The sequence below is a fragment of the Morchella sextelata genome, assembly GCF_020137385.1.
Source record: "Morchella sextelata strain SCLS chromosome Unknown scls_5, whole genome shotgun sequence".
Taxonomy (NCBI): domain Eukaryota; kingdom Fungi; phylum Ascomycota; class Pezizomycetes; order Pezizales; family Morchellaceae; genus Morchella; species Morchella sextelata.
In genome coordinates, this window is record NW_025408620.1 from 2,029,840 (window position 1) to 2,056,809 (window position 26,970).

At 46.6% G+C, this 26,970-nt stretch overlaps 6 protein-coding genes across 6 annotated transcripts; 5 read left to right on the top strand and 1 right to left on the bottom strand.

Annotated features, from left to right (window-relative positions):
* Positions 1 to 491: 491 nt before the first annotated feature.
* On the bottom strand, positions 492 to 1,022 carry H6S33_011083 (uncharacterized protein; the record flags this gene model as incomplete). Its single annotated transcript, XM_044842473.1, has 3 exons — positions 492 to 559; positions 649 to 790; positions 822 to 1,022. The coding sequence occupies 3 exons, from the start codon at positions 1,020 to 1,022 to the stop codon at positions 492 to 494; spliced, it is 411 nt and encodes a 136-aa protein (XP_044697013.1).
* Positions 1,023 to 4,254: 3,232 nt separating this feature from the next.
* Positions 4,255 to 6,174, top strand: H6S33_011084 (uncharacterized protein; the record flags this gene model as incomplete). Its single annotated transcript, XM_044842474.1, has 17 exons — positions 4,255 to 4,330; positions 4,641 to 4,666; positions 4,731 to 4,767; positions 4,817 to 4,823; positions 4,886 to 4,968; positions 5,030 to 5,081; positions 5,132 to 5,136; positions 5,193 to 5,211; positions 5,269 to 5,282; positions 5,352 to 5,364; positions 5,437 to 5,471; positions 5,523 to 5,643; positions 5,698 to 5,718; positions 5,794 to 5,816; positions 5,879 to 5,947; positions 6,005 to 6,095; positions 6,159 to 6,174. The coding sequence occupies 17 exons, from the start codon at positions 4,255 to 4,257 to the stop codon at positions 6,172 to 6,174; spliced, it is 708 nt and encodes a 235-aa protein (XP_044697014.1).
* A 1,414-nt stretch (positions 6,175 to 7,588) lies between these two features.
* On the top strand, positions 7,589 to 8,398 carry H6S33_011085 (uncharacterized protein; the record flags this gene model as incomplete). The annotated part of the gene is made up of 1 exon (XM_044842475.1): positions 7,589 to 8,398. One exon carries the CDS (start codon positions 7,589 to 7,591, stop codon positions 8,396 to 8,398), a length of 810 nt encoding a protein of 269 aa, XP_044697015.1.
* A 5,274-nt stretch (positions 8,399 to 13,672) lies between these two features.
* H6S33_011086 (uncharacterized protein) lies at positions 13,673 to 13,933 on the top strand (the record flags this gene model as incomplete). Its single annotated transcript, XM_044842476.1, has 1 exon — positions 13,673 to 13,933. The coding sequence occupies one exon, from the start codon at positions 13,673 to 13,675 to the stop codon at positions 13,931 to 13,933; it is 261 nt and encodes an 86-aa protein (XP_044697016.1).
* Positions 13,934 to 15,972: 2,039 nt separating this feature from the next.
* Positions 15,973 to 16,562, top strand: H6S33_011087 (uncharacterized protein; the record flags this gene model as incomplete). The annotated part of the gene is made up of 3 exons (XM_044842477.1): positions 15,973 to 16,200; positions 16,262 to 16,399; positions 16,452 to 16,562. 3 exons carry the CDS (start codon positions 15,973 to 15,975, stop codon positions 16,560 to 16,562), a joined length of 477 nt encoding a protein of 158 aa, XP_044697017.1.
* A 2,754-nt stretch (positions 16,563 to 19,316) lies between these two features.
* H6S33_011088 (uncharacterized protein) lies at positions 19,317 to 20,019 on the top strand (the record flags this gene model as incomplete). Its single annotated transcript, XM_044842479.1, has 2 exons — positions 19,317 to 19,754; positions 19,828 to 20,019. 2 exons carry the CDS (start codon positions 19,317 to 19,319, stop codon positions 20,017 to 20,019), a joined length of 630 nt encoding a protein of 209 aa, XP_044697018.1.
* Positions 20,020 to 26,970: the final 6,951 nt, after the last annotated feature.

Here is a 26,970-nt window from a genome sequence, read left to right on the forward strand (position 1 = left end):
AAGTGAGATGATGCGTGTAGCTTTTTTACTATTTCAGTATTATCACTTAGAATTAGTCACTTCCGGAGGTTTAAATTAGCGCAGCCGTCAGGAACCCCACTACGCCAACCCCAAAACCAGTTTTATCACCAACAACCACAGCCACTGCAAAATCGAAACACCGCAAAAAAAACACATATTGATAATATCATAATATTCATTGAGCTCATTACACAAAACAAAACAGCAACACCGTTACAAAAGAAACCCCATAAAGAGCGACATCCAGCGCACCATGCACTACAGCTAGCAACCTAGTAATAATTACACATTACCCCCCCCCCCCCCCTCTTTCCCCTTCCCCTCTTCGCACGTCCATAAGCGCAGGAAAAAACAAAAAAAAGATCAAAAAGCCACACCACCGTATCCGTTGATTTCCCTTAATTATAATGATTATTGTACTTGTGATTTCCCCGCGTAGGCACAGCGCATTGGCTGGCTGGCTGGACGGTCTATTTGAACGAAAAGAACATGTTGATGAGGTACCGGACGAAGCTGACGGCGAAGCCGATTGAGTTCACTGTGAAACACCACCACCATTAGCCTGCATCCCCACCTCACCCCCCAAAATCGCCCGTACACTGCCGAAGTGCAGAAAGAGGAACTTACAAACAAAGATGACGCTCAACACCGCATACTCCATCGACGTGAGCAGCGCCCAGCAGTGGAAACACTTGCCCGTCGACGCCGCGAGCTCATTTGCGCCTGGCGCGAGGAAGGGAAGGGCGTGGAGGATGCAGGCTTGGATGTTCTGTTCATCGTATTAGTTTCAGTGCAGATACTTTTGATTTTAGACGAGGCGGGGGAGATGTCATGATGGCGGGAGGAAGGAAGGCACTTGCCCTGTTTGAGTATTTACAGTCCGCCCACCCGGGGATCTCGTAGCGGACGGGCATGCGTGAGATTGCGAGCTGCTCGGGGGTCTGTGGCTGTGACTGGTAAGTCGCTGCGGACGATGATGAGGAGGCGGTGGTTGAAGACATGGTTCTCGTTAGGGTATCGTGAGTGGTGTGTGGAGTGTGGAGGTAGATGGATTGATTGAGTGATGGGTGATATGTGATTACAAGCGGAGGTGGGGTCGGGGGGGCGATGGGGTTCCTTTTAATGGGAGAAGGTGGGCTACTCACATAGCAGCGAAAGGGGTGGCGAAAGGGGGGGAAATGTGAGGTGTGGGGCTCGTGCGTTTGTGTGGTGGGACGCGGGCTGTCTGGTGTGTGTGTGAGTGGTGAGGACTTCTCAGTCGGTAGCTGCTTGTTGGTGGCACGGTGGTGTGTGGGTGTGGGTGTGGGTGTGGGTGTGGGTGTGGGTGTGGGTGTGTGGGTGTAATGTGTAAGCCTGGTGGGTGGTGGTGGAAATGATCGGATGAACGGTTGGAGGGGAGGATCGTCAGGGGTGTCGAGGTGGAAAAAGAAACACTGCACTAACGAGGAGAGTTGTGGTGTGTGTGTGCCGGTGTTGTGCGATAGCGATAACCATAACGCGGCGATCTTATATTGGAGCACGCCTTAGATCGTAACAACCGGTTGCAGCGTTGCAGTGCAAAGCAGGCAGAGTGATGACGCCCGGGCTGAGAGACCAATCGGAGGAGATTGCATGGTGCAAGGCAGATAATTGGAATGTGGTTTTCATATTCCTCGGCTCGCCAATTGAAATAAATAGAAATATTATGTCTTCAGCACGTAGGTACATGTAGCTTACATATTCCTCGGCTCGCCAATTGAAATAAATAGAAATATTATCTCTTCAGCACGTAGGTACATGTAGCTTACTCTTCATCTCGTCGCCCCAGGTAGTGTGGTGAAACACCGTCAACAACAAGACCACAATCGGATTGTTCTGAATCAACGCAGGTCCCACAATGTGACAGGCCCCGCGCTCTGTTGCTGTCTCATCCATCATCCCTCCACCATCCATCATCCACCATCCCCAAGAGGCGACCCTCGCCCGTCCAGACCTCCCAACCCGTGACATTCCAACCGTTGACCGCGGTGCCTGTGGGGTATGCCATTGTGCATTGTGACGAAGCCTGCATAACCGTCACCGCGACCGACGTTCTAGACGTCGACACCCGGGTAGTCGAAATGCGTTTATCGCAACCTTAATTGCCCATCTAGACCGGGCCTTTTCCAACCCAACAACAGTTCTTCTGCATACCTCCCCCCCACTCTCCTAAAGATAAACATGGGGATGGACGGACCGGCTGGGGTGTGGTCGGTCGTCGCGGCAACACGCGCCCGATAAGGCATGCGGTGGGGCTGAAGATAAGATAAGCACACGATCCGCGAGCGCTGATTCGCCGGCCACTGGGACAGCTGCAGTCTCACACAAGAGCAGAAAGGAAAAAAAAGCAAAGCACAGAGAAGTCCTGTTTCCTGTTGCTTCTGACGATCCCTCCCATCACCAACAGCGTAGGGCGGAAATCTACATACCCCTGACACTGCATCTAGCTAGCTGCAGAGGAAAAACACTCTAGAACAGGACCGACGGACGTTGGAAGAACGCCCCGCAATTACCGATGCAGGAGCAGGAGCAGGCAGGAGCATTTAGACGTGATCATGCATACAGCTAGCAGGCATCATGACATCGCGCGACGCTCGGAGGCCGTGTTCGATCTGAGCGTGTGCGTGCGTCCCCGGGAGCGTCGGGGCGGTCGGGTCGGCATGCAATACATATATGTCTGTCAACAACGGGCGGGAAGGGTCCGAGTGCTTGCTTGCTTGCCTGCTTGCTTTAGCACGGCCACTGTTTCTTGCCGAAACGCGCAATGGCTGCGGCCGAGATGAAGGGAGGAACCTCGGAAATATGAGCGTTTTATGTTCCGACTGTTTCCTTCGAGAAGTCATGGCTCCTGAATTGTGAGTGGGGATCTGTGTGTTCTTGCGCAAAGGTGCGCAACTGTGGCTTTGCAGCCTTGGTGGGCGGAAAGGTCTACAATATTCACAGCCGGAGACGAAAAGCCTTACGCACAATTTGTAGATTGAGTCGTGCAAAGATGAGTGAAATCGTGCAAAGACACCACCACGGCATTGGCTCACACAACCCTAACCCACCCCATGTAATAATTCCCTGCCCACAGCCGACGCGATCAACAAATTAAATTCTCAGGCGAGAAGCAAAATACGAAGGCTAACAAATAAACTTTACATTTCACACCAATCGCTTAATCCCCAAACATCATCTCGCCTAATTAATCCTCCTCCGCAAGTCACAAGTCCCCAGTTCCAGTATTCCCAACCGGAGAGTATCTTCACGCACCCAGCCCAGCTAGTGGTATGGGTGGTAATGCGCGCATGTGAAGACAGAAAACCCGCAGACACGAGAGAATTTGCGTGGAGCGTTTATTTCGCGGTGTTTACATTAGCTGTCATAGCACACAGCTGAACCCCCACCGACATTGAGGCCCATGCACCAATCATACCGCCCGGGAAGTTGGATTGAGACGAGATAAGATAAGATGTGGATCTGTAAGTGGTGATAAGATGGGACGGCGATAAGATGCATCAGATAAGGCCGCGGATGTCAACGTCACCCAACCCGCATCACGCTTTGAGCGGACAGATGTGGGAATATTTTCATTCCACGCCCACCCCTCCTTTTTATCGGGGTAAGACGATCAACTGGTATTTCTGTTCTTTGCCCGCTTCGAAATACGCATTGCGAGGTCAATGGCAGCAGATACTGGATCGCCGGTTTGTGCCGGTGCGGTGGACGTTTTTGCCTATCAAGGAACTTAGGTGATTTTAGCGGCGTCTGTTTGCTCGTCGGAGAATTATGCTCACACTCCCGGTACACGGTGAAATCTCTGTATGTTTGTAATTGGGCATTTTTTATGTTTTAATTGTCTTTGTATTTCCCCCGCTCGGGAGTGTAGGTGCCGCACACTTCACAGAGGAAGCCGCTATGCCAATTGGCGGTTTCATCTTTGAATATCGTCACACGGGTGATGACTGGCCACCCATGGCTCTGATGGAGGGAGTTAAACGAGCTGTGATAACTGGGCGTTCGTGGTAACTACGGAGAATTGAAAATACAAAAGATTTTACACACTACCAATGCACCTCCGGCCGGTAGCTGATGTTTCCTTTGAAATTTTATACTTTGTAGCCTTCAGTAGTTATGACGCGTCACTACAACGATTGATATATGATGACGGATTTAAACATTAACGAGTATGAAAAACCACAGTTACATTTTCCCACAGTGCTCTCTCACGCCATGCTGTCCTCTGCCATCTGCCATCTCACAAATCAGCTTTCCTTTCCGTGTCCTCTTCCAACTGCAGGCGTGTCTAGTAAACCTTAAATCTCTAAACCCTAGCCCAGATGTCTATATCTATAGCCTCTCCCTCTCCTTCTCTTCTTCTTCCTCACTATTACATCTCTTATCCTCTCAGCTCTCTCTCTCTTGAACATTTATCACCAAGACCTAATATCAGCACTTTCTTCCCCATTTTTATCACCTCCCTCATCACCTCTTTTATCACCTATCGGGCGCCTTCACATAGCCATCTCATAAAGCTCTTGCTGCAGTATCCATCCTGCAGTATTGAGACGACGCTCTCGGGCGTCGATCTTGTCGGGTCGTCTTCGCTCATCCCCCAGTGACATACTACTGTGAGCGAGTTGGTGTAACTCTGCAATTCTAATATCATCGTTTGCTATTGCCTCGATTCTAATATTCTGCTGGTATAGCCCGTGGACTACACAAGGTCGACAGTGGCTGTGAATGGTCTTATCTATCTGAGACCATTCTTCAACGTCCTGGCTTCTTCTACGAGACTTGATGTAAGTTCTCGTTTGTGGCTTTGTTCTTGATTTTATTATTTGCTGATTTTGTGCTGTTTTAGAAATAAGGGACTTGGTTTGGAATTTCAAACGTTTTTTGAACATTCGTTGAAAACTTGTAGAGGGACTGCAAGCCCTGCTGAGTGTAAGTTTTCTAACTCTTCGATTATGGCTTTCTGTGCGCTTCTGATCTTCCGCTTCTGTAGGGTACGCTTTGTTGGTCGATTGTGCAGGATCAAGTTTGTTTTTGGTCTTGCTGTATCTCAGACGTTCTCTCAACCGGGCATCGAATTGCCCTCAGGTTAAAGCCACTGTAAGCTCTAGACCCGTTCTCCCTCCTTTGTTACTGATTTCTAATTTTCTCATCAGACCTAGCCGGCGAACTTAGGTCCAGCCTCACCAATTTATTCTCTTTCTATCTCTCGGGGTAGGTAAGAGTCTGCAGCATCAATATCATCAGTAAGTTACTCCTCTGTACCTCAACATTCGTCCTTTGAAGCTTTGGCGCTTTTCTCATCTTATTCATAGGTGGGATCTCCCAGTATCGTCAGATACTGGGACAAGTACCTTCGATTGTCGTTTACGGTTTACCACTGGAATAGTGGTGGTGCAGGTTCTACAGTAGGTCCCGGCTATCACAGGTTAGCAGTAAGTATTCATTCTCCTCGATCCTCCATCGTTCACTAACTCCTCTTCAAGGCCCAATTCCAATCGGAGTATCATCAGATACTCCTCCAATTCGGGGTACTGCTTCACCAGTGGGTGGAGATAAATTTCCACCATTTCCCTTCGTTCTCTATCCAGTGATCTATAGCCAATTGTTAGTGAGCCGCTTTAGAAACCTGCTATCTTTCGTGATCTAACAGACACCTAGATCGACGCGGCTATCGATCCTGTCCATACCTCGCTTGATATTCCTAGAATAACGTCGATTGACGTTCACCACCAGTGGTGTTTTCTTCTGCTGAAGATATTACGGCAGTGATAAGCATTGTAAGTCTAGGCCTCTCCTATAATCAATATTCTCCTCGTTCTAATCTTTCCTCTTCATGTAGTAAAATACCACTCCCCCGCAACACTCTCTCCCCCCCACCTGTTGGTAGCTCACGATAAATCAAAGCCACGTAAGTTTCCGCATCCCCTACACCATGTGAAAGTCCGCAACTAACAATCCCCCACAGAGCAGAAATGTGGTGCTTTCCCTTCCGTACGCATCTCGATGAATACTGCCACTCTGACGATACCCGCCTCGTCCGCCTCATCAAACGCGCCGTACGCCACCACCGCACGGGAAAGTTCTTTAAGAGGAAACACTAAGGTCATGTGGTAGCGGAGTTGGGGGAGACAATAGTAGCGTTAACTTTGTTCTTTGTTACCATTTTCTTCCTTATCTTTTCGGAATTCTTGGTGGTTTCAGCGCTGTACACCTCGTATGCCTGTTCAAAAGGCATCCGGTGCGTTTAAGTGCTGGTATGCATAGTCTTTTCCGAGCTTTCTTTCCTGGTTGTGTAGGCAAGGCATTCCTGCCTCTTCTTCTGTCTTTTGTGGTAGCGTAGGTACCAGGAGTATTGTAGGTAGTTATCAGGCTTTAGGGCCTGTGGGTCCGGCGCGTCCGCCTGGGAGGCGTACCGGGTGTTTACTGCTGGTATGTAATTAGTATCTGCGGTTGCTGGTTTCCTTGTTACGTGGTCGGAACCAGTGGACCATGGAGTAGATAGAGAATCGATTGGTTTTCTGTTGATCTTGTGTTTTCTTTTGTGTAGGCTGTGTTTTCGTTTGGTGAAAGTGGGCTTAGTTTGTCGGTTCTAGTCGCGTTAGAATAATGTAGCGCGCAGGGTACGAATAAGAACACAGTGTTTCTTCTTTAGCTGATTATTAAGCAGACGAGCTACCCAGCCGGTTATATACCACCCGAGCAACATTCACAGCATCGTAGCGTGGTCGAGGGGTAATAGCCTTTACTACGTTGCATGACATCGCCGGTTCAACCCGGGGTGGAAGCAGTGATGAGAATGCCCAACATGGTAGCGACGCTCTTGAGGGATGATACTCATCACATAAGTCTTTTGTCCCTCATATATTCATCTCTTTTATTTTTTTTCTTTACTCAATGAAGACGCTTCGATATCTCATTTGTATCTAAGGGAACAGCAGCGTCTTCCTAAATTACAGCAAGCACAGCAGTGGTTTTAACAAGACTCAACGAAACGGTGGAGAATATCTTGCTTACAGCTGGGAACACCTAGTTATGATACGTCGCGCCCCTCGATCCAGCAGGTTACGGGTTATCCAGAAAGGAGTACAGGAGGAAGAATCTAGAAGCTATAACTTCCACGCATATATCTCCCATTTACTTCTCTTTCTTCATGTCACAATATTAACGGCACGGTGCTGGTGAATGACGTTGCACAGAGCACCTATCGCTGGCTGAGGACTGGAGTTCAATCAAGTATCGAATTGGGCATGCGCGGAATCGTAGTCATTATGTGCCTTCTACCTCAATTGTGGCAGTGTGTATTTACGAGTAAAGTTGGAAACTTTGGCTTCGTGTCCTAAAAGGTCATGATGCTTCTGGCGGTGTCTCTTGTGGGTTGAGCCCCCTCTCCGACTTGGCGGTCACCAATGCAGTGTCTTTCCCACCTCTTACCACTACGCCACCTGCAACAACCTCCATCACCCACCGCCACGTCTAAAACCACTAGATACAGGCAACAATCACCCCCATCCGTCTTTATCTCGCCTTTACTGAACACCCTTAAGAGATCATGTCCACCCCATACATTCCCGGGGTATATACGAACCCCACCCAAACCCGCCTCCCTCCCATCTCCGTCGCCTTGGCTCCCGCCGGCCCCAACACGACTGCCGCAAGCAGAAGACGCAACACCGCGATCACACGGATTCTCAATCCCGTGGTCCCAGGAGTGGCCACTGATAGGCAAAAGGCTCCTGACCTGTCTACCGGTCCTGAAGACTCGGGTATTCGTCATACGTCTGAGATGGAGATCTGTACTCCCTCTGGCACTCGCGGGGATCCAATCCTTCTCGACTCCCCATCTGCTTCTGGCACTCCATCCATTACCGCGCTACCGTTTCAGCTCGTCGTCCTCCCGACCCCCGGCCTCACCCCCCGCGACGCCCACCACCTCAGAAACCTAAACCTTGCCCTCACCACCCACGCCACGCGCCCCAACTACGAGCGCCTCCACGACGCACTCCTCTGCCTCGACTACGCTCTCAAGCGCGCCCCATACAACACGCACGCCGTCTACCAGCCCATGCTCGACGCGTGGATGCTCTATAAAGACAGGTATCTCGAGTACGAGAGTAGACTCATCAGCCTAAGGCTCATCCCCGAGCCGCATAACTATACGGTGGTGAGGAATAAGGTTCTGGTGAGGAATGTGTGGCCGGAGTGGGTGCCGGGCATGTTGGTGGGGAGGAGGGAGGGGGAGGTGAGGGGGCCAGGGGGGAGGAGGGTCGAGGGGGATCTGTTGGTGGGGAGTGCGTTGGCGAATATGGTTTTCTTGGTGGGGGCGGGGAGGAGGGTGGGTTTGGAGGCTCCAAGGAGGTAGGATGGGTGCAGATGCCTGGGGTGCGGTGTTGTCAGAGATGAAGGCCACTGTGGAAAGTTCGATGGCGGTGATCATCTCGTGCGGTAGTGGAGTTTACTTATTATTACTTCCTGTTTACAGTATCCGCGGTTACCGTGCTTTGTGGAGGGTTGGACAGCCGCGATCATTTTGTTTGCTAGAGGAATTGACTTACTATTACCTTAAATTTGCACGTTATCGTGCTTTGCGACCCTACGCAGATAAACTAAAATCGACGTTTATGTGTAAGGCCGTTAAACTACAGGGGAGACAAAATGAAACCGGGAAAAATTATCAAACTACAGACTTTCTATAGCCAATTTCATAATCTGAGAACTCGAAAGAGAAATAAATCGCCAAATTTCCACCAAACCCGCAAAACCAGCTACGTGTAGTGACAAGAACACTAACCTAAATCGAGCTAGTCATAAACGTTAGCGCCTGTAATCTTGGCATTCAAATAGAACTCAGGGCAAAGAACACACATGGGCGAGTGGCTTAACGGTTAACTCGCCCCCCGGACGACACCGTGAGGTTGTGCCTTGCCTTCGATTACAGAAGGTCCAGGGTTCAATCCAGGGGTGGGGGTAGTAGATATGGCTGGACCATCAATGCTACCTTTTGCTCTAGAATTCTTTTTTATGAAATCTATCTAGTAATGTCCGCGCGTATCTCTCTTTTTTTCTTCTTTTCTTTCTTTCTTTTTTTTTTCTTCTTTTTTTTTGGATATGGTTTTCGGACTAGGAAGGATGCACCTCCCATGGTGTCTACGCTGCGTGAGGTAAGGAGAACGTACCCGACATCCAGCTATCCTATACAGAATGCCCTCTCATTCCAATGACGAGACTATAATATAGTCAGAATACCGAAATATCTGCACATCCCCGGATATCGAGTTGATGCGAATAGAAACTTAAAATCTAGGCAACGAGGTTGAAGATAAATTTAATCTTTGTAGCCACCTTACAAAAGAAACGTAGGCTGAAATCAATACTTAAAGCAATGTTCTCGTCTTCGGGGGCGGTGGTGGAGCGCGAAAAGCCACCCCCGAAAAGACCTCACGACAACACATATATATCCCAACATTAGAAAGAAAATGGTCGTCTTGAATATACGCAGATTCTCTTACCTTCAGTGCCTAGCCTGACTAAGAGTCACGGATGGGAGATTGTGTCGTTTGCCGAACCCTAACCCCGACGATGTGATCACGTCCGGCCGACGGCGAACGTCCTCCATCCTAGAGATATGCCATAACTAGACATTCTAACAGAGGCAGTTCCGGACCGATCCCACCCGACGCCTGCTCTCTATCGCATTAATTGAAGAGCTCAGCTGAAGCACCTTCCTGCCTTACATCACTATTCCACCGTATTGACTTGACCGCGGATGCGCAGTGTGACTCACTCGAACCAGACAGTAAGTTAAGCACCGGTAATATCAGATAGATGTTTTCTTGAAAATTTTATTCCAGCGGTGATCGAGGTGAAGGAATTGTGCAGCTGGCCGTATCGCCTGACGTGAGGTGTTCTGGCTGGGCGCCAATATCGAGTGAGATCTCATGAGTGGGTGATACAACCTGACGCGACGGCGCCAAGAGCACTAACAATCCCTGCACGTAACGTCGACTGCCCCCACCACCGACGTTACTTGTCTTTTTCGGAGAGATTCATGCTACAGAGTCGAAATCTGTTCTCATCCTGTTAGTTAACCTACCGTCATCCTCCATCATCGATCTCGCTACACATATCCTTCTCTCCCGGCGCAGCGCACAAATTTCCTTCGGTGTCCGAGTTTGTACCTCTGGTCTTTTCGACCATTTTCAGCCCTCTGACTTCACAAGTTGTGGGAAGCGCCTTGTATTCCCGAAGGCTTCTTTTCGTGGGCTTAATTGTTATGGTTTTGTTTTACATTTCAAATTTGTTTATCTGTGAGAATTTGCTCATCGACTGACTTATTTGATAATAGCTGCTCATCAAAAAAGACCTGGCCTTTAAAGTGCTAATGCCCTCATGCGATGGGGAAAATGAAAGCCTAGTCGCCCTTCCGGGAGGAATCACATTTGTTCCCGGTATATGAAAAGATGGATCATCGATGCGTTACACAAAGATTTTCATCATTCTTCTCCAACCGATCAGACCTATCACGGTATCACAAAAAGCTATGCCACACCAAGATGCGAGATGTTATTTTCCTAAATTCCGGTAAACACTACACTGACACAATAAAAGAACTACAGGCAGTAGGTACCCCCCCCCCCCCCCCCCTCCCTCCTTCCTCAGTCCACCTCCGCACCTATCAACCACTAATTAATCTTATCAGTATAACAAAAACACACATGCCGTGGACTACAGCTACCATTTCAAAGCCTACATACCACACTTAAAGACACTTTCCAGCCTCGGTCGACCCACAAGGAAGAGGAGCCAAGCACATCCGGCCCTTACAACACGTCTTGTTGCTCATACACGGGTCCCCACGCTTTCCGCAGCGTGCCTCGGATTCAAGCGGGCTTCTCAAATTGTAGACTTCACCATCGATGGCCATGGTGATCTCGAGGCTCGCGGCAACAAGGCCGGTGAAGAGGAGGAGAAGAAGAGCAGAGAATTGCATTTTGCAGAGTAGTGGTTGAAGAGGGGTTTTGAGAGGTCGAGGGGTTTGGAAGGAGTTGTTAGTTGATTGGAGTGGTGGAGGGGAGCAGTCTTATACTGCAGGGAGGGGCGGGTTGTTGGGGACTATTTGAACGGAAATGGGGAGGGAAAGGTAAGTAAGATTGATCTGATTTGTTCGATATGCAGGGCTAGGCTAATCTTCGATCCAGGGATCATGACTATTGATCAATCGAGCTCTACTATTAGAAGGTTCAATAATATGGTCAGTGCGGAAGTATATCCGAAGCTCTCGGACGAGGGATTAAGCCTTAGCCATCGTGTGAGGGTAACTCGAGAAAGACACCCCCGGATTTTCTTCCACCTGAGGATCTTCAGTAGGACCACCGAGAGGGTGAACATATCCCCTTAGTTGCTCAAACAGGGGGTGATACTGAAAATGGGGGTTTAAGGATCGATATCCTCCTGAAAGGGATGACGATGTTGGCGGAAAGGAATTAATCGCTCTCGTGTGGTGTCACTCACGCAAGCGGTGCGATGCGTAAGTCTGTTCATTCCTTTCCCTCATTACTCAGCTAATAGCCTCGACAGCGGTCTAGGATGATACTCGTTCTCGTATCTACCGAACAAGGTGGATACGGTGGTCTCTCTTTTTTGAGGTAGAACAAGATATTGTCGGCTGTCTACCTACATACCTCAATGCGGTCACCCGAGGAGAAGTCTTATGTGTCAAATAAATTTTATGATGATACGTACACCTCCTACATAAAAGAAAAGGCTTAGTTATTTTCGCAATCTAATTTCAGGGATCGGAGAGAAATAGTGTTGCTAAGTAGAGAGTATATTAACCAGAAATCTGTCGGAAAAAGGATTTATGAGGAAAATACTTTTTAATATGCGGAATCTGTGTATAGTTATCCTGCCTAGGCACTAATATAACCTTAAATCGGGGCCGAGTCACAGTTTTACTATCTATGTTTCAACGGATGTCCCAAACCTTATGCTCACGTAACCCCAAGGGGTGAAGGTTTCATTGTGCTGACCTGTGTTCCTTTATTCATATACGTTCTATCGGCTTCAAAGGATTCTCAATCATGATCGAGCCTCAGAGATTATAGAAAGAACACTAAGTGATCTTGATGAGACTTTGAACTAGTCAGCACACCCCCGAAAAAGCGCCGAATGGCTATGGCATGTGTATATAAGCTCCAGATTTGCTTAAATCAGATGAGCTCCCCTTGAGCATATTGTGCGGGAAATACCCTATATGCTAGATTCGAATTGAGTTCAGTAAAACACCTCCTGTAGTTCAACACCCCTAGTGGGCCCTGGATTGAAGGTACCAGACCTCCGGGATAAGTGGCACAAAAGAAGGGGAAGTTACATCAACCTTCTCAGCGTCATACAGAATGAATAGAGTCGAATTATGGTAAGAGATGACCACCAGGGTGGGTGTGCAGGCTGAAACAATTAGGTGTGATTTCATGCCGTATGTGAGGGGTGTTCATATCTCTCGAGTACCTTGAGTGCTCGGATATCTTGAGCACTCCCGAAAATTGTTATCCAGACATGGATAGCTCCCCATTGCTCAGAAGGTTTTGCTCGGGAAGAAAAAACATACCGAAAAAACAAAAAGCAATTTAGAAGTCAAAAAGAATATCCTAGTTGTTTTAGGAACTTTATCCGAGGATTCAATACTATACTCAATACTATACATAGTAGAATCCATAGTGACGGGAATCTAGTCACCGGAACAAAACGAAATGCTTTGCGAGGCGATGAAGCCACCTAAGTCTTGAAATAGCTTCACAAATCATGCGCAAATAGACTGGAATACTCCCGAAACTGCTCCAGAAGATCAGATATTAACCTCCCGCCCAGAACCTAGTAAGTAAAACAGTCGCACTTTTGCGCAATCTCTCCGAATGAAGGGACGCATCGAAGTATAGAGCCAGACATCACGAAGAAGGCTTTCGGAGGTAAAGTCCCGCTATATTTTGGCAATTGCGGGAGTGACGTTGAGCACTACCAATATTTGTAGCTTCGCCGCTATTGGTACCTAAGACAAGGGATGAAAGGGTCAGATCAACGGCAAGCCGCATGATTGTATCGATCAGGTAGGACACAGGAGCAAAGGTATCACAGAACATAAAGATATACATAAGTATGATTGTTGGGAGTACCTGGGTTTCCTGTGTAAACTATGTTGCATTGCACTCTCTGCATGAGAGAGACCGCCGGACTGAGATAGGTTTCAGCCTGAGAACCCTTCAAAGGCGGACTGGAAGGCAATCGCTCTTCAGATCTTGAGGTATTTCGATGGTGGGCAAGAATTATTCAGGGGTATACGGCAATAGATGGCCGGCTGATGAAAAACTGAACGGAGGGGGAAGAATTTATCCTGTGTATTAGATATCGCATCTAGTTATAGAGGAGATATTAGGGCATACCTCAGTTTTAAATTTCCCGCCGGGATTATTAAGTGACATGTAGTGCATACATACCATGGGTGTACAGAGAGGGAGAGGGAAGCTATCATCCTTCTCCCGGCACTTTATAAACATCCAGTTGCCCTTCACCGTCTACTGTTCTTATTTTCCAAAGCACAGACACACAATCCTTCCTTTCAAAACCTAAGCATTCCAAAACCATGAAGCTGCTCGTCCTCCTTTCAGTCGCGATCGTCAGCCTGACCGTCGGCGTTTCGGCTGCACCCTCCATCGGAGTTGTGATCATCGACACAGACGATATCTCCACTCCCACTTCGCCGAGCCTCAACAACGATGAAACACCATTCGGCAAGCACTGTGCGCGCCGCGGCGACGATTGTAAAACCTCCGAGGACTGCTGCGATGACCGAACATGCTACGCGCCATTCCCGTGCAAGTCAGACACCGGAACTTGTCGTTGAGAAGTGGAGGTGTTGGCGGTTTTGAAGGGTCAGCAGACTCCGAGGTGGAATAGTTCTGGCTCTGATTTGTCGTTCTTGTTAGTGGGTTTCTTTGTCGTGGGAGGCTTGACGATGGATCTGGTCAGGTTTTCGTATGTTCTGTTATTTTAGGGAGCTTATTGAAAATTGAGATGATGAAAACATGTTCCCCTGAGTTAAAAATGAATTGTGTTGAATGTGAAGGCTCGCAGTCACGTATCGATGTAATAAACGGCAAAGGTCTAAAATGACACATTTGGCGGTAGACGTGCTCTAGCTCTACAATAACACATGATCCAAAATGGCACATTTCGCTATGATCCAAAACAAGTGTATGGATGGATGGCTGATCATTGACATCGAAGGGTTAGGGGTTCGGCTTCATCTTGGCAGTGTGCCAAGCTTAAGTATCACTCCCGGCGCAGCATCCACTATTGGCGGGTGGTCTAGTGGATAGACTGCTCGCCGGGCTAGACACCGCGTGTTTACCCAGGATAAGGTCCTGGGTTCAAACCAGGGGTGGGGGTAGTAACGCACAATGAGGAATAAGTCGTTGCAGTACCTTTTGTTATTTTGTAGTACCAATTGTTTTTTTTTTTCCTTTATCGCAAAGAACAAGCAGAACCACAACAAAACTAGTCTCGTTGCCTATATTATGTACCCACCCATCGTGGGGTGGCGGGGGAGCCGGGTCTGTTCACAGGGATATTGACTAATTTATCTTTGGACGAGGTCGCGACGGATTAAGAAGAACATGACGTGGGAGTAAAAGACACCGCGAAGGGAGGACAAATCGATAGATAATGAATTGGAAATATCAAGTTCTAGAACTTAGAGTTTATTTGCAATTGCCTCTGCCATAAACAATGAATGATCGAAACGGAATACATAAGGAAAAAACACTGGCCGGGTGTTTTTTTTGAAACACTTTTTAGTTGTTGGTGTTTTATGTTGAAGCAGTACGTACTTCTGCATCCTGTATATCTCTGGAATTAATGTACTTGAGCTTGTCTCATTCTGTTCTCCAAGATGGCCAAACATTTTCATAAGTGTAAGGAAACTTCAGAACATATCGGTGGTCTGTTCCAGTACATCCAAGGAGATGTCTGTCAACCTAGAAAGATACACTGCGCAGAGAGAAAATGCACTAGAATCACAGTTTATTTACATACAGAGGTATTTATCACAAGGACAACCTACTGCCTATCTTGTTCAGGGTTTAGGAGAGGATAAGTTTCTTCCTCTCCCTTCCTCTGAATAAAACGGGAGTACGTTTCCGTCGATTGATTTCATACATTAGGGGTGACGGATATATGAAGAAACAGAATAAACATCGAGGACAACCTACTTCCCATCTTGTCCTGGGTGTTAGGGAAAGGCAGATTCCAACGCCCTATCACTTCCGGACAAGACGAGAGTACGCTTCTAGTTCTCGGTAATTAATGACTGAGGGACGATCTGTGCATGGATATCGAAGTCAAAAAACGAAATTGTAAACTTGGGGAAGCCTACTACCTATTTTGTCATCTCGTCTTGACTCCCGCCTCTAGAAACGGAGAATTGAAGAAAGGCTGACAAAACAGGAGCACGTTCCCAAGCCTTGACGCCAGAACAATTCCAAGAAGTAGAAGGCAGGAGAAACAGTCTGCCACCTTTCTTGTCTCCATATAGTACTCGCCATCTCTCTCTCGAGTGTAGCAAAATACAACAGTGAAGACAAGAAAGGAGCACACTTCTCATCTGCGTTGTCAAAGTCTCCATGGGACGCATGAGCTTGATGTAAATAAATATCAACTCAGTAGCAAAGAAATAACAGGATCTGGGAACAAGTGACCTTGAGAGGTATAGGGTAGGCACAAGGATAACCTACTACCAGTCTTGTGTCTCTAGACTTTGAAACACCAGCGGCGTGCTAGCATCACGGAAGACAAGACCCACAAGATTGGAGTACGTTTCTAATCTAAGTTATTAAATTTACAATTAGTGGATGAAAGTCGCGGTCATAATGAAGGAGATTTGGAATGACTAACGCTGAAGAACAGCCAATTGACAGAGCACACACCCAAGGACAACCTACTGCCGGTGTTGTCTCCAGGTCCTCTCAAGCTACTACTGCAAAGCAGTGGCTGAAAAGGAGACGGGGGACAACAGTGGAGAACGTATCCCGTAATTGTACAAGGACTACCCATGTCGTCACAGAACAGATCTTCCTGCCAAAAGGAAATATACATCTGCTAACCAAGATCAGAGTATAAATACAATTTCACGACACTAACCTTCTAGGATATATTGTTGATAAACACGCATAAGCAAGTGCACAAAGACAACCTACATCCAATATTGTCGTCCACGAGCACCATCGCAGCGCAAAACCTGACGCTGTACGCAGGCGACAATATAGGAGCACGCCTCCTCGTACACCTAAACTACAAACTAGCAGATGAAAGTGTTAGGAATTGAGAGTCACTAACCTTCGAGGATGTAAGATTAACAGGAGTAGATGAACTGGGACAACCTACATCCAATGTTGTCGCCCACGAACACCATCGCAGCGCAAAACCCGATGTTGTACGTAGACGACAATATAGGAGCAGCCTCCTCGTACACCTAAATTACAAATCAGCAGATGACAGTGTTAAGGGTTGAGTCACTAACCTTCGAGGATGTAAGACGAACATATGTAGATAGATACATTAAGACAACCTACTACCCAAGTTGTAGGGGGTGAAGTCAAAGGAGCACGAAGAACTCATTCAACGAGCCGCTACAATATGGGAGCACGTTTCCTCCTATATATATAGCACATCTGAATAACAGATTAGCAGATGAATATGTGTGAGGAATCTAAGTTACTAACCTTTGAACTTATAAGACGGGCAATGATAGATAGATGCACTAGGACAACCTACTACCCATTTTGTTCCGCATAATCAACTCTACTGTAGCTGCAGCATTGTTGTAGTTGGAACAAAACAGGAGCACGTTACCTAGGACACCTACACAACACATTACTAGACGAGCAGTGCGCAGAACAAGGAATAACTAACCCTTGAGCCCACGATAGTCGAATGAGAGGTGTACCAGGATAACCTACATCTCATGTTGTTCACAGTTCTGTGCAGCGCAGTATTACACCCTTGAACTGGAAACAACGTGGGAGCACGTCTCCTCCTAGCATATCCGAGCCATGAATTAGCAAGTGAACACTACTAAGAAATATAGGGTGACTAACCTTGTATGCAAGATAAAGAACCCCGCTGACTTGACGTGCTAGGACTACCTACTGCCTATGCTGTCCAAGGCTCACAGACCTCGTAGTATGAATCCACGGTGGCCAGTAGTCTAGGACAGCACAGAAGCACGTTTCCAGTAATATGCACCTATTCATTGAAATTAGCATTGGAAAAATGATAATATATATAAGCTCTAGGGCGACTTACCTTCAAATGTGATCAGCTGAGAGGGATAGTCACAAATGTATGGGGACAACCTACTACCCGTGCTGTTAGCAGTTGCATAGCGGCAGGTCGTGATCATGCCATCATACACCTACCACAGCACAAGAGCACGTTTCCTCATGCAATACCGCTAAACCAAAGTATCAAGATTAGTAAATCTATATAAATAATAAAGTAATAAAACGATCGAACTAATATACCTTTGTAAGTGACAAGCTGAGAGGGGTAGCAGCTGAGACATGAGGATAACCTACTACCCATGCTGTCCAAGCTTCCAAGGCGCCAGGTAGTAAGCCTAGACATAGCAATAGGAGAGACATGGACAGCACAAGAGCACGTTTCCTGGCACGTTCTCATTGCGCTAAGACAAACAACAGCTATTAGTAATTGCCATGTAATGATGTATATGTGTAGAACTAACCTTTCTTTCATGCCCGAATCCCGGTGAAAGGTAGAGTGGTGAGGACAACCTACAGCCATGTTGTAGCCTGATTTCTCAGTAGCTCCTATACCTATCGCTAAGGCCTTAGAGCTACAATACGGTTGCATGTTTCCAGATGGCGGAAGGACTGGAAGTGTGGGTTAGTAGTGTGTTGAGATGCATGGAGTGGAGTGTGTGTGTGTGCGACTTACATTTTGAGTTATATTTCCTACAGAGCAGACAGCCGGCCTACAACCCATCCAGTTTTCCTCTTCCATAACTTTGAGATGAAGTGATGGAGGAAGAGAACTGGACGGGTGCACGCTGCTGTTGACTCTGTCTGTCAACGGATGTGAAGGGAGGATGTGTATGGAAGGGGAGAGGGGAGATTTCACTTTGTGAATTCTTAGTGCAGTCTGGATCTTGTATACTTTAGTGCAAGAATAAAAAAGGATTATTTATGGTGGGATGGAGAGGATGGAGAAAAAATACTTACCTATTGCTCTGTGATGTGCTTTTGTGTTGTTCTCGATGAATCTGTTGGTAAACTACTAGTGAACGCGCACAAAAAAAAGAAGGGGGAAAAAAAAATTCACTTACCTTTCTGAACGACAAAAAAAAAAGAAAAAAAGAAGAAGAGCCTGCAGAACAACCAGTTCCACAGCATCGGGTTTCACTCAAGCTGAGGAAACTCCAAGATTTTGAACTGGCTGGGAGCACGTTGTAGAAGGTATTTGTGAGAAGAAAGGTGGAGTGGCTGGACGAGAAGAGGAGAGGGTACTTATGGGAAGTACCACCTTTGAATGGATTGGTGGTTCAGTGGAGGGGTAATAGGGCTAGGGCATATTAGTTAGGTGTGACTCACTTTCCGCATTGGGACATGAAGGATTGATTGCACACTGGCCAAAAGTGGGAAGAGAGAACTTGTTCCTAAGCCTAACCTGTTCGGGCGTCACGTGGATTGCTGCACAAAACCTAAGGCTGGCCACGGTGCCAGGTAGGAGAAATCACGTCCAGGAAGCAGTAGATTGTGGCAGGACCTCCTGCGAACACGCTGTTATGAGATTCTGAGGGCCACAAAACAGAAAATCGACATAAATTGTGCCCACGTCCCTCTTTCGGCCCATCCCTTCCGCCCAAAAGAAAACCGTAAAGAAATCCGGCGATCAACGAAACAAGGCCCGAGAGCTCTAGAAATCCTCCACAGTAGGCCGCATATACAGGTCAAAGAACATCCTGCTCCAAAATTATGCTTGAACTTCAGCAATAGTCGATTAACCTAGCCGACGAGAAAGAACTCCGATTCAACTGCACACCGGCAGGTGCTACAGCCGGAAATCTTGTGTTCGTCCGCTACTTAGCTCAGCCCCGACCGAGGATCACCATCCTCACCCTCCGGGAATGCCTAAGTTCTCATTTTATCCGCATACTTCAATCGCATACGACTCCTTTCGTTAACACCGTTGGAGCCCGGTGATACCTCGATATGTCACTGACGCTATTATCTGCCGCCGCTACAGAACCGCCGGAAAGCCCGGCGCAGTTACACCTCCTCATCATCAGGTGCAAGATTGAGCGCGTGACTAGGAAGAAAGGAGTGCCTACATCAAGGCCGAGCGAGATACCTGGATACCCATCTTTTCAACCTTCATATACTTGTGCCCTCGCGGGGGAGACCTATTTGAGGCGTGCGGAGAACTTTGTTAGCTGCTCTAGTTCCAACAGGGTAATAATCGTCCGTCTTCTACCTTTACCACTCCGTTACCACCTTTCAAGTACCGTTATTCCGCCGGTCTCCGATAACGTGGCCGCTCATAGTGCCTATATCGAGGTATCCTGGTGCTCCACGACCAGCGAGCAACAACTATCAAAGCATCGCCTTAGTGAAGGCCCTTTAACACAAAAGAGGCCTAATCTTATAGACGTTTGTCTCAACCCCCCCAACACACAGAGTATCTCATGCGAACATTCTTGGATTTAACTAATGCGATAGAAAGTCTAAATCTAAGGAGATGTTGAACGACTGCATGCCATCACCTCCGCCAACAGGTCATGCGCGCCCTAACCGAAGCAACATCTCCGGCAGGCCGTACTTCATGAATGGATCTACGAAAGAACCAGGCGGAAGACAATTAACGAACTTACTTCCCGTCAAGGCGGGCAGAAATATTTGTACTGGGTGCGGTTAATGAATCTCCCGTTTAGTTCTTTCTTCGAACTCACGGACTAATATATTATTTCATAAACCAAGTACAATGTCCTCTGAGACCCATCTATGCCAACTTATACCTGTTCCGCCTAGTGAGACGAGGTTCTCACCCCGCCGTCTCTAACCGCCTGTTCGGAGCTGGGAGTTGTCTAAAAGTTCCGGTACGAACAGGTGGTCGATATATAAGGACTGCGTTCACATCGCAGTAATCGACACAACCCTAACCCTGCACTAGCCAATGGACGTTATACAACAGCTGGAGGGTTAACTGGTGCCCCCGGCGAGTTTTTTCCTCTTTCCAAAGTTTCAACTTAGCTACGCAGTACCCAGTCTTCGCCTGGCCGTGTTTGCGAAAAATAACTGCAACCTCTACCGTCACCGCTCATCCATCAGCGGCTCTTTCGATCTTTTGAAGGACCCCTATAGGTATCCACTGTTTCCTCGTACCATGAATCCCCCCAGTGGTCGAAGAACCTTCTAACCGGGTGATTTCACGCTTCCAGTGATCTACCATGCGCCTCCTCCGTTCATGGCCAATTAATGGCTTCGCACTTTCCCACCTCGAGTCCGCCTGGCTACTAGGATATAAGTTTTACTTCTCGCGCACTGTGTGGTGTTTTTCTTATCTGTTAGAAATGGGATTTATCAACAAGAAAAGTGAAGAAAAGGTTTCGCTTCCACGGAGGAAGTGGAGCAGGTAGTCCGTTGCGAGAGCCATTCGTTCACTACCGAGTGGATATTAAGGGGAAAAAGAAGAAATGTGAATTTCACCACTAGTTTAGGGCTTACCCTGTTATATTGAGCATGAGGGTCTACCCTTGGTCTGGTCAACAAATATGCGTCTTCTCCGGTGGGTGACGTGGAGGTGCATAATGCTACAGGGAGGCAACGCGCTCTTTGCCACCCGATGACGGGACTAGGAATAGTGTTATATAAGGCGCTAAGAAAAACGTATAATTGGACTGCAACTCCTCTTAAATTATGTTCTTTTCTCAAAAAGTACGAAAATGTTGTGAACGGTGGCAAGGTCGTCGTCTTTCCTGATTTTGGTTGGCAGCAACGAACACGGTAGTGCCTCGACCATCCACCCGGAGCTATTATCTTAATGGGAACCTTTGACATCTTTTAAAAGATGTGTATCTCGCATCCTAGTATCATGCTAGCATGTTCTAGAGAGGTACATGTAGTGGCAAGTGAACTGATAAGCCCTTAAAAAGTCAATAAGACCCGTAGGTGATCCACTAAATTATAGATCATAGAAAGCAACACAGAAGACTCTTGTCACGCAGTGTTTCCAACAATTCGTAGCGTTGCCAGTTGAAGTCGGTTCTCTAGAACCCTTTAGCAAAATAATCGAACACAATTCTCGCTTCTCAGTACTTCATTCAGCCAGTTCAGCCCTGAAGTTGACGGAAAACTGTTTTCTACGTAGATAGAACAGAACAAATGCATAAAACCAACCAAGACGCCATACCCGGTATCAGTTCAACCCTGTGCGCCTTTGGTGTAGAGTTCCCTCCAAGACCACAAACCAGTTGTCCAGTTTAAATCAGTACTTCTTCAGTCATATTAATTCTTGGTAATTTTAATTCTGTTCAGCTCGCTTTGGTTCAGTTTTGCCTAAGTTACCACCGTCGGAAAGTGAAACTCTATTCTCTTAGTGTACCGATTAGCGCGCCTATCCGGGCTAGTCATCTTACCACTTATCCTTGGCACTTGGCATTCAAATACGACTCAGAGCGAAAAACACACATGGGCGAGTGGCCTAACGGTTAACACTCGCCCCCGGACGTACACCGTGCGGTTGTGTCACCTTCGATTACAGAAGGGTAACGGTTCAACCCAGGGGTGGGGGTAGTAGATATGGGTCCGGCCATATCTGCAGTACCTTTTCTTCTTTTCCCGTACAGTGGGAATAAACATAAATGTAATGAGATGACGCATCATAAATCTGTTTTTAGTTAGGAAAGTGCGCGAGCTAAAGTATCGTTCAGGGCCAGCTCCGCTGAAGGTTGAAACGGAGTAGAGAGGGTAGATGTTTATGTTTTTTATGGCAATCACATAACTCTGTTTCATTTTCTTTGGAACGTGTGTGCCTTGCTTATACACGATGCCAATTTGCCCGCCTTCAGGAATTATCCGCTGCTTATAGGTTCTGTCCCGTCTTTCATTTGTTGAAACAAAAAAATAAGTAAAGATATAGCGCCGGGAGTGGAAGGTAAGCTATCTTTCCTAGGTGACACTATCGATTAGATTGGTGAGAAAGACCTTGAATGAGTCCCGTGGGCAAAGGCGTACACTAGCTCACTTTGCTCGCACCAACTTCATGGCTGGGGGGGACAGCGTTTTGCGGCAGACGAAGGGACAACGTGTCTCCATTCTTATTACTCCTTCGAATATACGTATATGTGTTCTCCACGCTGTGGTACAGGTTATTCGAATAGACACATATTCGTTGTTGCGGTAAGCTTTACGTTATGCAGGATTAGCTGGTATTTAGCGAGACCTCCGCCCCAATCACAATGCTTATTTCTGGTGTAATACCGCTTTAACGACATACGATCAACAAAAATGATTTTTCACATCCAAAACTCAACAGAAAAACTCGACCCACGAACTTAAGGCATCCTCTGCTACAGTAGAATTGCCCGGAATAGATACCCGAAGTGTGAGCTAATTTGGCAGGCCAGACGCCGCCCTGTGGCTCCCCATATATCCTGTTTTTTTCCCTCGGATTTTCTCGAAATCTGTAATTGTGTGGGTTAGTTGCATGATCGCTCAATACGGCCATACCTTTGTTCCACTATGAGCAATTTTCATTCAAGCCCTACTCACGATTTCTCCGATAAGATCCTTTCTGTTGTTCTCAGAGATATAAATATCAAGGAGAATTCTTATGAGACAATTATGATTTCTACGACCCAGCTTCGTGACTTTTTCATACAGGTTCAAGATAAGTTTCTCCTCGCGGTTTCTGAAGCGCAGACGCACCTCCGGCGATTATTTTGTTCTGGGTCGCACTCATCGATGGTTCGAAGGAAAGAGGCGAAGAACATCGAGAGCGTAATTAGTTTGTCTGCATAAATCTTTCCTACTTTTAGTTAGGTTATGTTACCTGATGCTATACGTATACAGGGGATTATGATGACAGTGGGATCAAATCGTGGATTATCACTCGACCGTTGCGTCATGAACCGTCACTCGATTCCCTCCGCCAGATCCAAGATTTTAAATTTCTTTTTTTTTTTTTTTTTGTTTAATAGAAGATTTTCTATATATTTTTGACTGGAAACGCTATAGTCCGACTACACCAGGTAGATACTAGTCAATTGCTTAGTAGGCTGAGGGAAGTATAATCTTTGCTCAAAAAGATTATTTATCAAACTTCGCAGATCTTCATCATTGCGTTTGGCTGTCAAACCCGCCCCTTCACCCGCAAAACCTTCTTCAAGTGCAAAATGGCTGAAGATGATATAATTCTACTCCGGTGAATATCTACAGACTTTGGGGCTTGCTCCCCGCTCCGGGTGCCTATCCCTTTAGGTGGGTGATATGTGAATAGAAATAAGGCTCGCACGTGTACGGATAAATGAATAAACCTCAAGACATGGCAACCTTATCACAAGAAGCCGATAGGTATCTTATTAATATCAAGTGACCCCGGATGTTAAAAAAAAATGTACACTAGAGGTGAATGCATAAGGACTCTATAAGATTGTAGCGATTTCCGATGTGTTGGGTGATACCTGCGTGTATGGCTAAATCCCCTCATATGGCCAGCTGACTACCTAGAACCTCGCACGCTCGGCCTGAACATCCCTGGCCTTGTGCTAGAATGCATTCAGAGGTTTTCTCGCACTATAGTCTATTAAATTAATTTCCTTCCTTTCCTAAGATCGTTGAGACTCCGGGTTACTATCCAAATAAAACCTGCAGTAAAGAACCTAGATATCTTCAAACACCTTCTATAATGGGATGGAGGTAACCATGCTTGGAGATCGCATGGAAGGACGTTGAATGGGTGATAGTAAGACCCCACGCCTTGGCAAGCGAGATTGACATGTATTATAAGGAAATGATCCAGGAATTGAAATAGATGTTCCGGCTCTGAGAGCCAGTACTGAAACCTATGTTGTTAACTTGTTATCTTTCCCATGTATGTGTTCTCGCGATTGGAAGTCTCACCTAGTGCATCTACCGCCATACGAGGTAGTGATTAATCCCGTAGATCAGCCCCACCATCTCTTCGGATTATCCATATATTATCCCGTATATACAGAGTGTTCCACCTTTCCAGCGCACATTAATATTCTCAAAGGTCATCTTCGGGTTGGTCTATCGGTGCTCCAAGAAAGCCCTAGTTTCTCTTGACAGTTTTTAGAACTGTTCCTATGGTATCGGGTTAGCCTTTACATGCCTCAGACGAACGGAGATTGTAGCTTACCATAACTTCCTTCTTATCTGAATATGACACGTGCAGATACAGATTTTCAATACAACCTCGAAGAGAGATACAAACAAAATTCATCTAGAAGCTCATAAACAAGGCTGCTCCGATGTAGCGCCCGGGCTGTAATATATGTCAAGGAGTTGTATATATTTAACCTGCAGAGCGTAACAAATAAGCTAACCCCGGAATGGGTTTCCACCTTGACGATTATCGGAGCGTTATTGCAATTTATCAATGAGATCGCATGCTGAGCTCTGCACTATGCTAAAGAGGGTCTAAGCCATAGGGCTGCACCACCGCTTCAAATAATCTCAGACAGAGAAGAAGTCGCACTAAACCGCTTCATTCTCAGCAGTAACCTCTAGACTGGAAAGTGTACAACGACTGCTCTGGCGCATGACGAGTCTACGAGCTTGGGCGATAGTAGTACACGTCACAACCTAGAGAAATTGCTGATCATGAGTTTATTGACGGCGTCTAAATTCATGGTTAGCTTGTCATACTCAGAGAACTGCATCAACGGTCAATTGAGTGATGACAGGGAGTGGTAAGTAAGGAAAGGGGAGTGAAGAAACCGGTAGAGAAGGATTTTTATGTGGGATATTGAAATGGAGGGTGGATATGTTTGGTATGAGGAGGGGGCAAACAAGCTTAGCAAGAAGGTGTTGATCATGCCCGACAGGTATCTGGCGAACTCTAGCTTTGTGTCGTGCTTTGATAGGATTGAAAAAATGGTGAGATTTAAAGAGTTAAACTCGGAGAGAACACAATAAAGAATTGGCAGAAGACCAGTAGATGCCATAGAGATAAAAAGATCTTGTTGGGTTGAGAGAGTTGAAAAAAGGTAAAATTGTGGGGTGTTGTTGGCGGGGTAAGGTGGAAAGAAAGACTGACGTGGCTTTTTGATAGGACAGTTATCCAAATAGACATGCTGGCTAGCAACGACCACACCTCAATTTCTTTCTCTTTTTTCTCTCTACCATCAAGATAAAATTGCGATAAACATATCTTTTGGAAGTGAAGATCCCTAAGTCTCCACCTGCTCAACTTAGCGATCGCAGCAAAGGAGCTGAACTAGAAACCTCCGACAAACTGGAATAAGACTGTTGTTCCTAAGCGAGGGTGCATTTCACATTCGGTCGATGTTTTTTCTCCAACTGAACAAAGCGCAGAGCCTCACCTGCTTAATTTTATCATGCTCGACAGTTCTGCAGGTACTTCTCTCCCAACTCAAATAAAGATAAATAATTTTGGGCAAACGAGTATTTTAGCTAAAGACGAAAATTAGGATAAAAGGAACATGTATATGTCGTCATACCCGATGCATGGGTCCGGTCCGGTGGAGTGCGATGAAGGATAGAAGGAATCCACGAGAAGAGCAGTTCACATAAACGCTCCTCGCGCACTACCTCGTAAACAGATCCTCCTGGAGGACACGTCGTTTGTAATTGGCAAATTTCGGTCGAATAAATATCAATCCACCTCACCACACCTAACACCATCGATCCCGGCTGCAAATGATACGAAAATACAGATTTGTAAGTCAGGATTGTCCTTTTCATTCCATGTTTATCACTAATCTTCTCCTAGGACTTTATATTTTGTTTTCGCAACCACACAATAATCTTTGCCGAACTGCCAGAACCTAGTTCACGGAGAGACCGGTAGTGGGAGGACATGAGAGATCATTTATCTTAACAGCTGTGGGTCTGAAAGATTGCAAAAATCTGGCCAAATATTTTGTAAAGCAACGTACACATCTTTGTGCCCAAGGCTAGGATGGGTATTACAGTTATAGGTTCTCCCAACTCTGACCCATCCCTCCTAACGCTTTTAACTCACAGATTCGATTTACTTAGGCTCGGTAAACCAATCGGCTATGACGTTGGGACGGAGAATATGGAAAAAGAGAAACAAAGAAAAGAAAGAAAATGGATGTTATGGAAAATAATAATACCGTTCCATTCTTTCTTAGCGTCTCAGGAAAGATACGATATATAGTCGGTTCATGAGATCTCTCTTGCACACTGATTATTGTCGAACACATTCCCAAATCTTTAACCCAGAAGGTTCAGCCTGGGAAAAGATAAACAGACAGGAGGTGGGCAAGAAGTTTCCCAGAGTCTGGTTGTGGGTGAATACCTGCAAAAAACGATTATTCCTATCATTGGTCCCGCGCCTACTACCATGACCTTCCCTTATCAGCCTTTAGTCTCGCTTCGAAAGACAGGACACACCCGCGAGCCGAAACGCCGAGATCGAAACAAAAAGATACGCTCCGTCAAACAATACCCAACCCACAAAAAAAAAGACGAAAAAAAGCCAATCTCTCTCAATACCCCGCTATTTAAACGAGCCCCCCCGCTTAACTTTCTTCTGTTCCTTCTCTTACAAACACACCCTCTTCTTCCAACCACCATATTCGCTCTTCTACTGGAATTCTCTCCAAAAAATACTACATAACACCAACACACCACCACA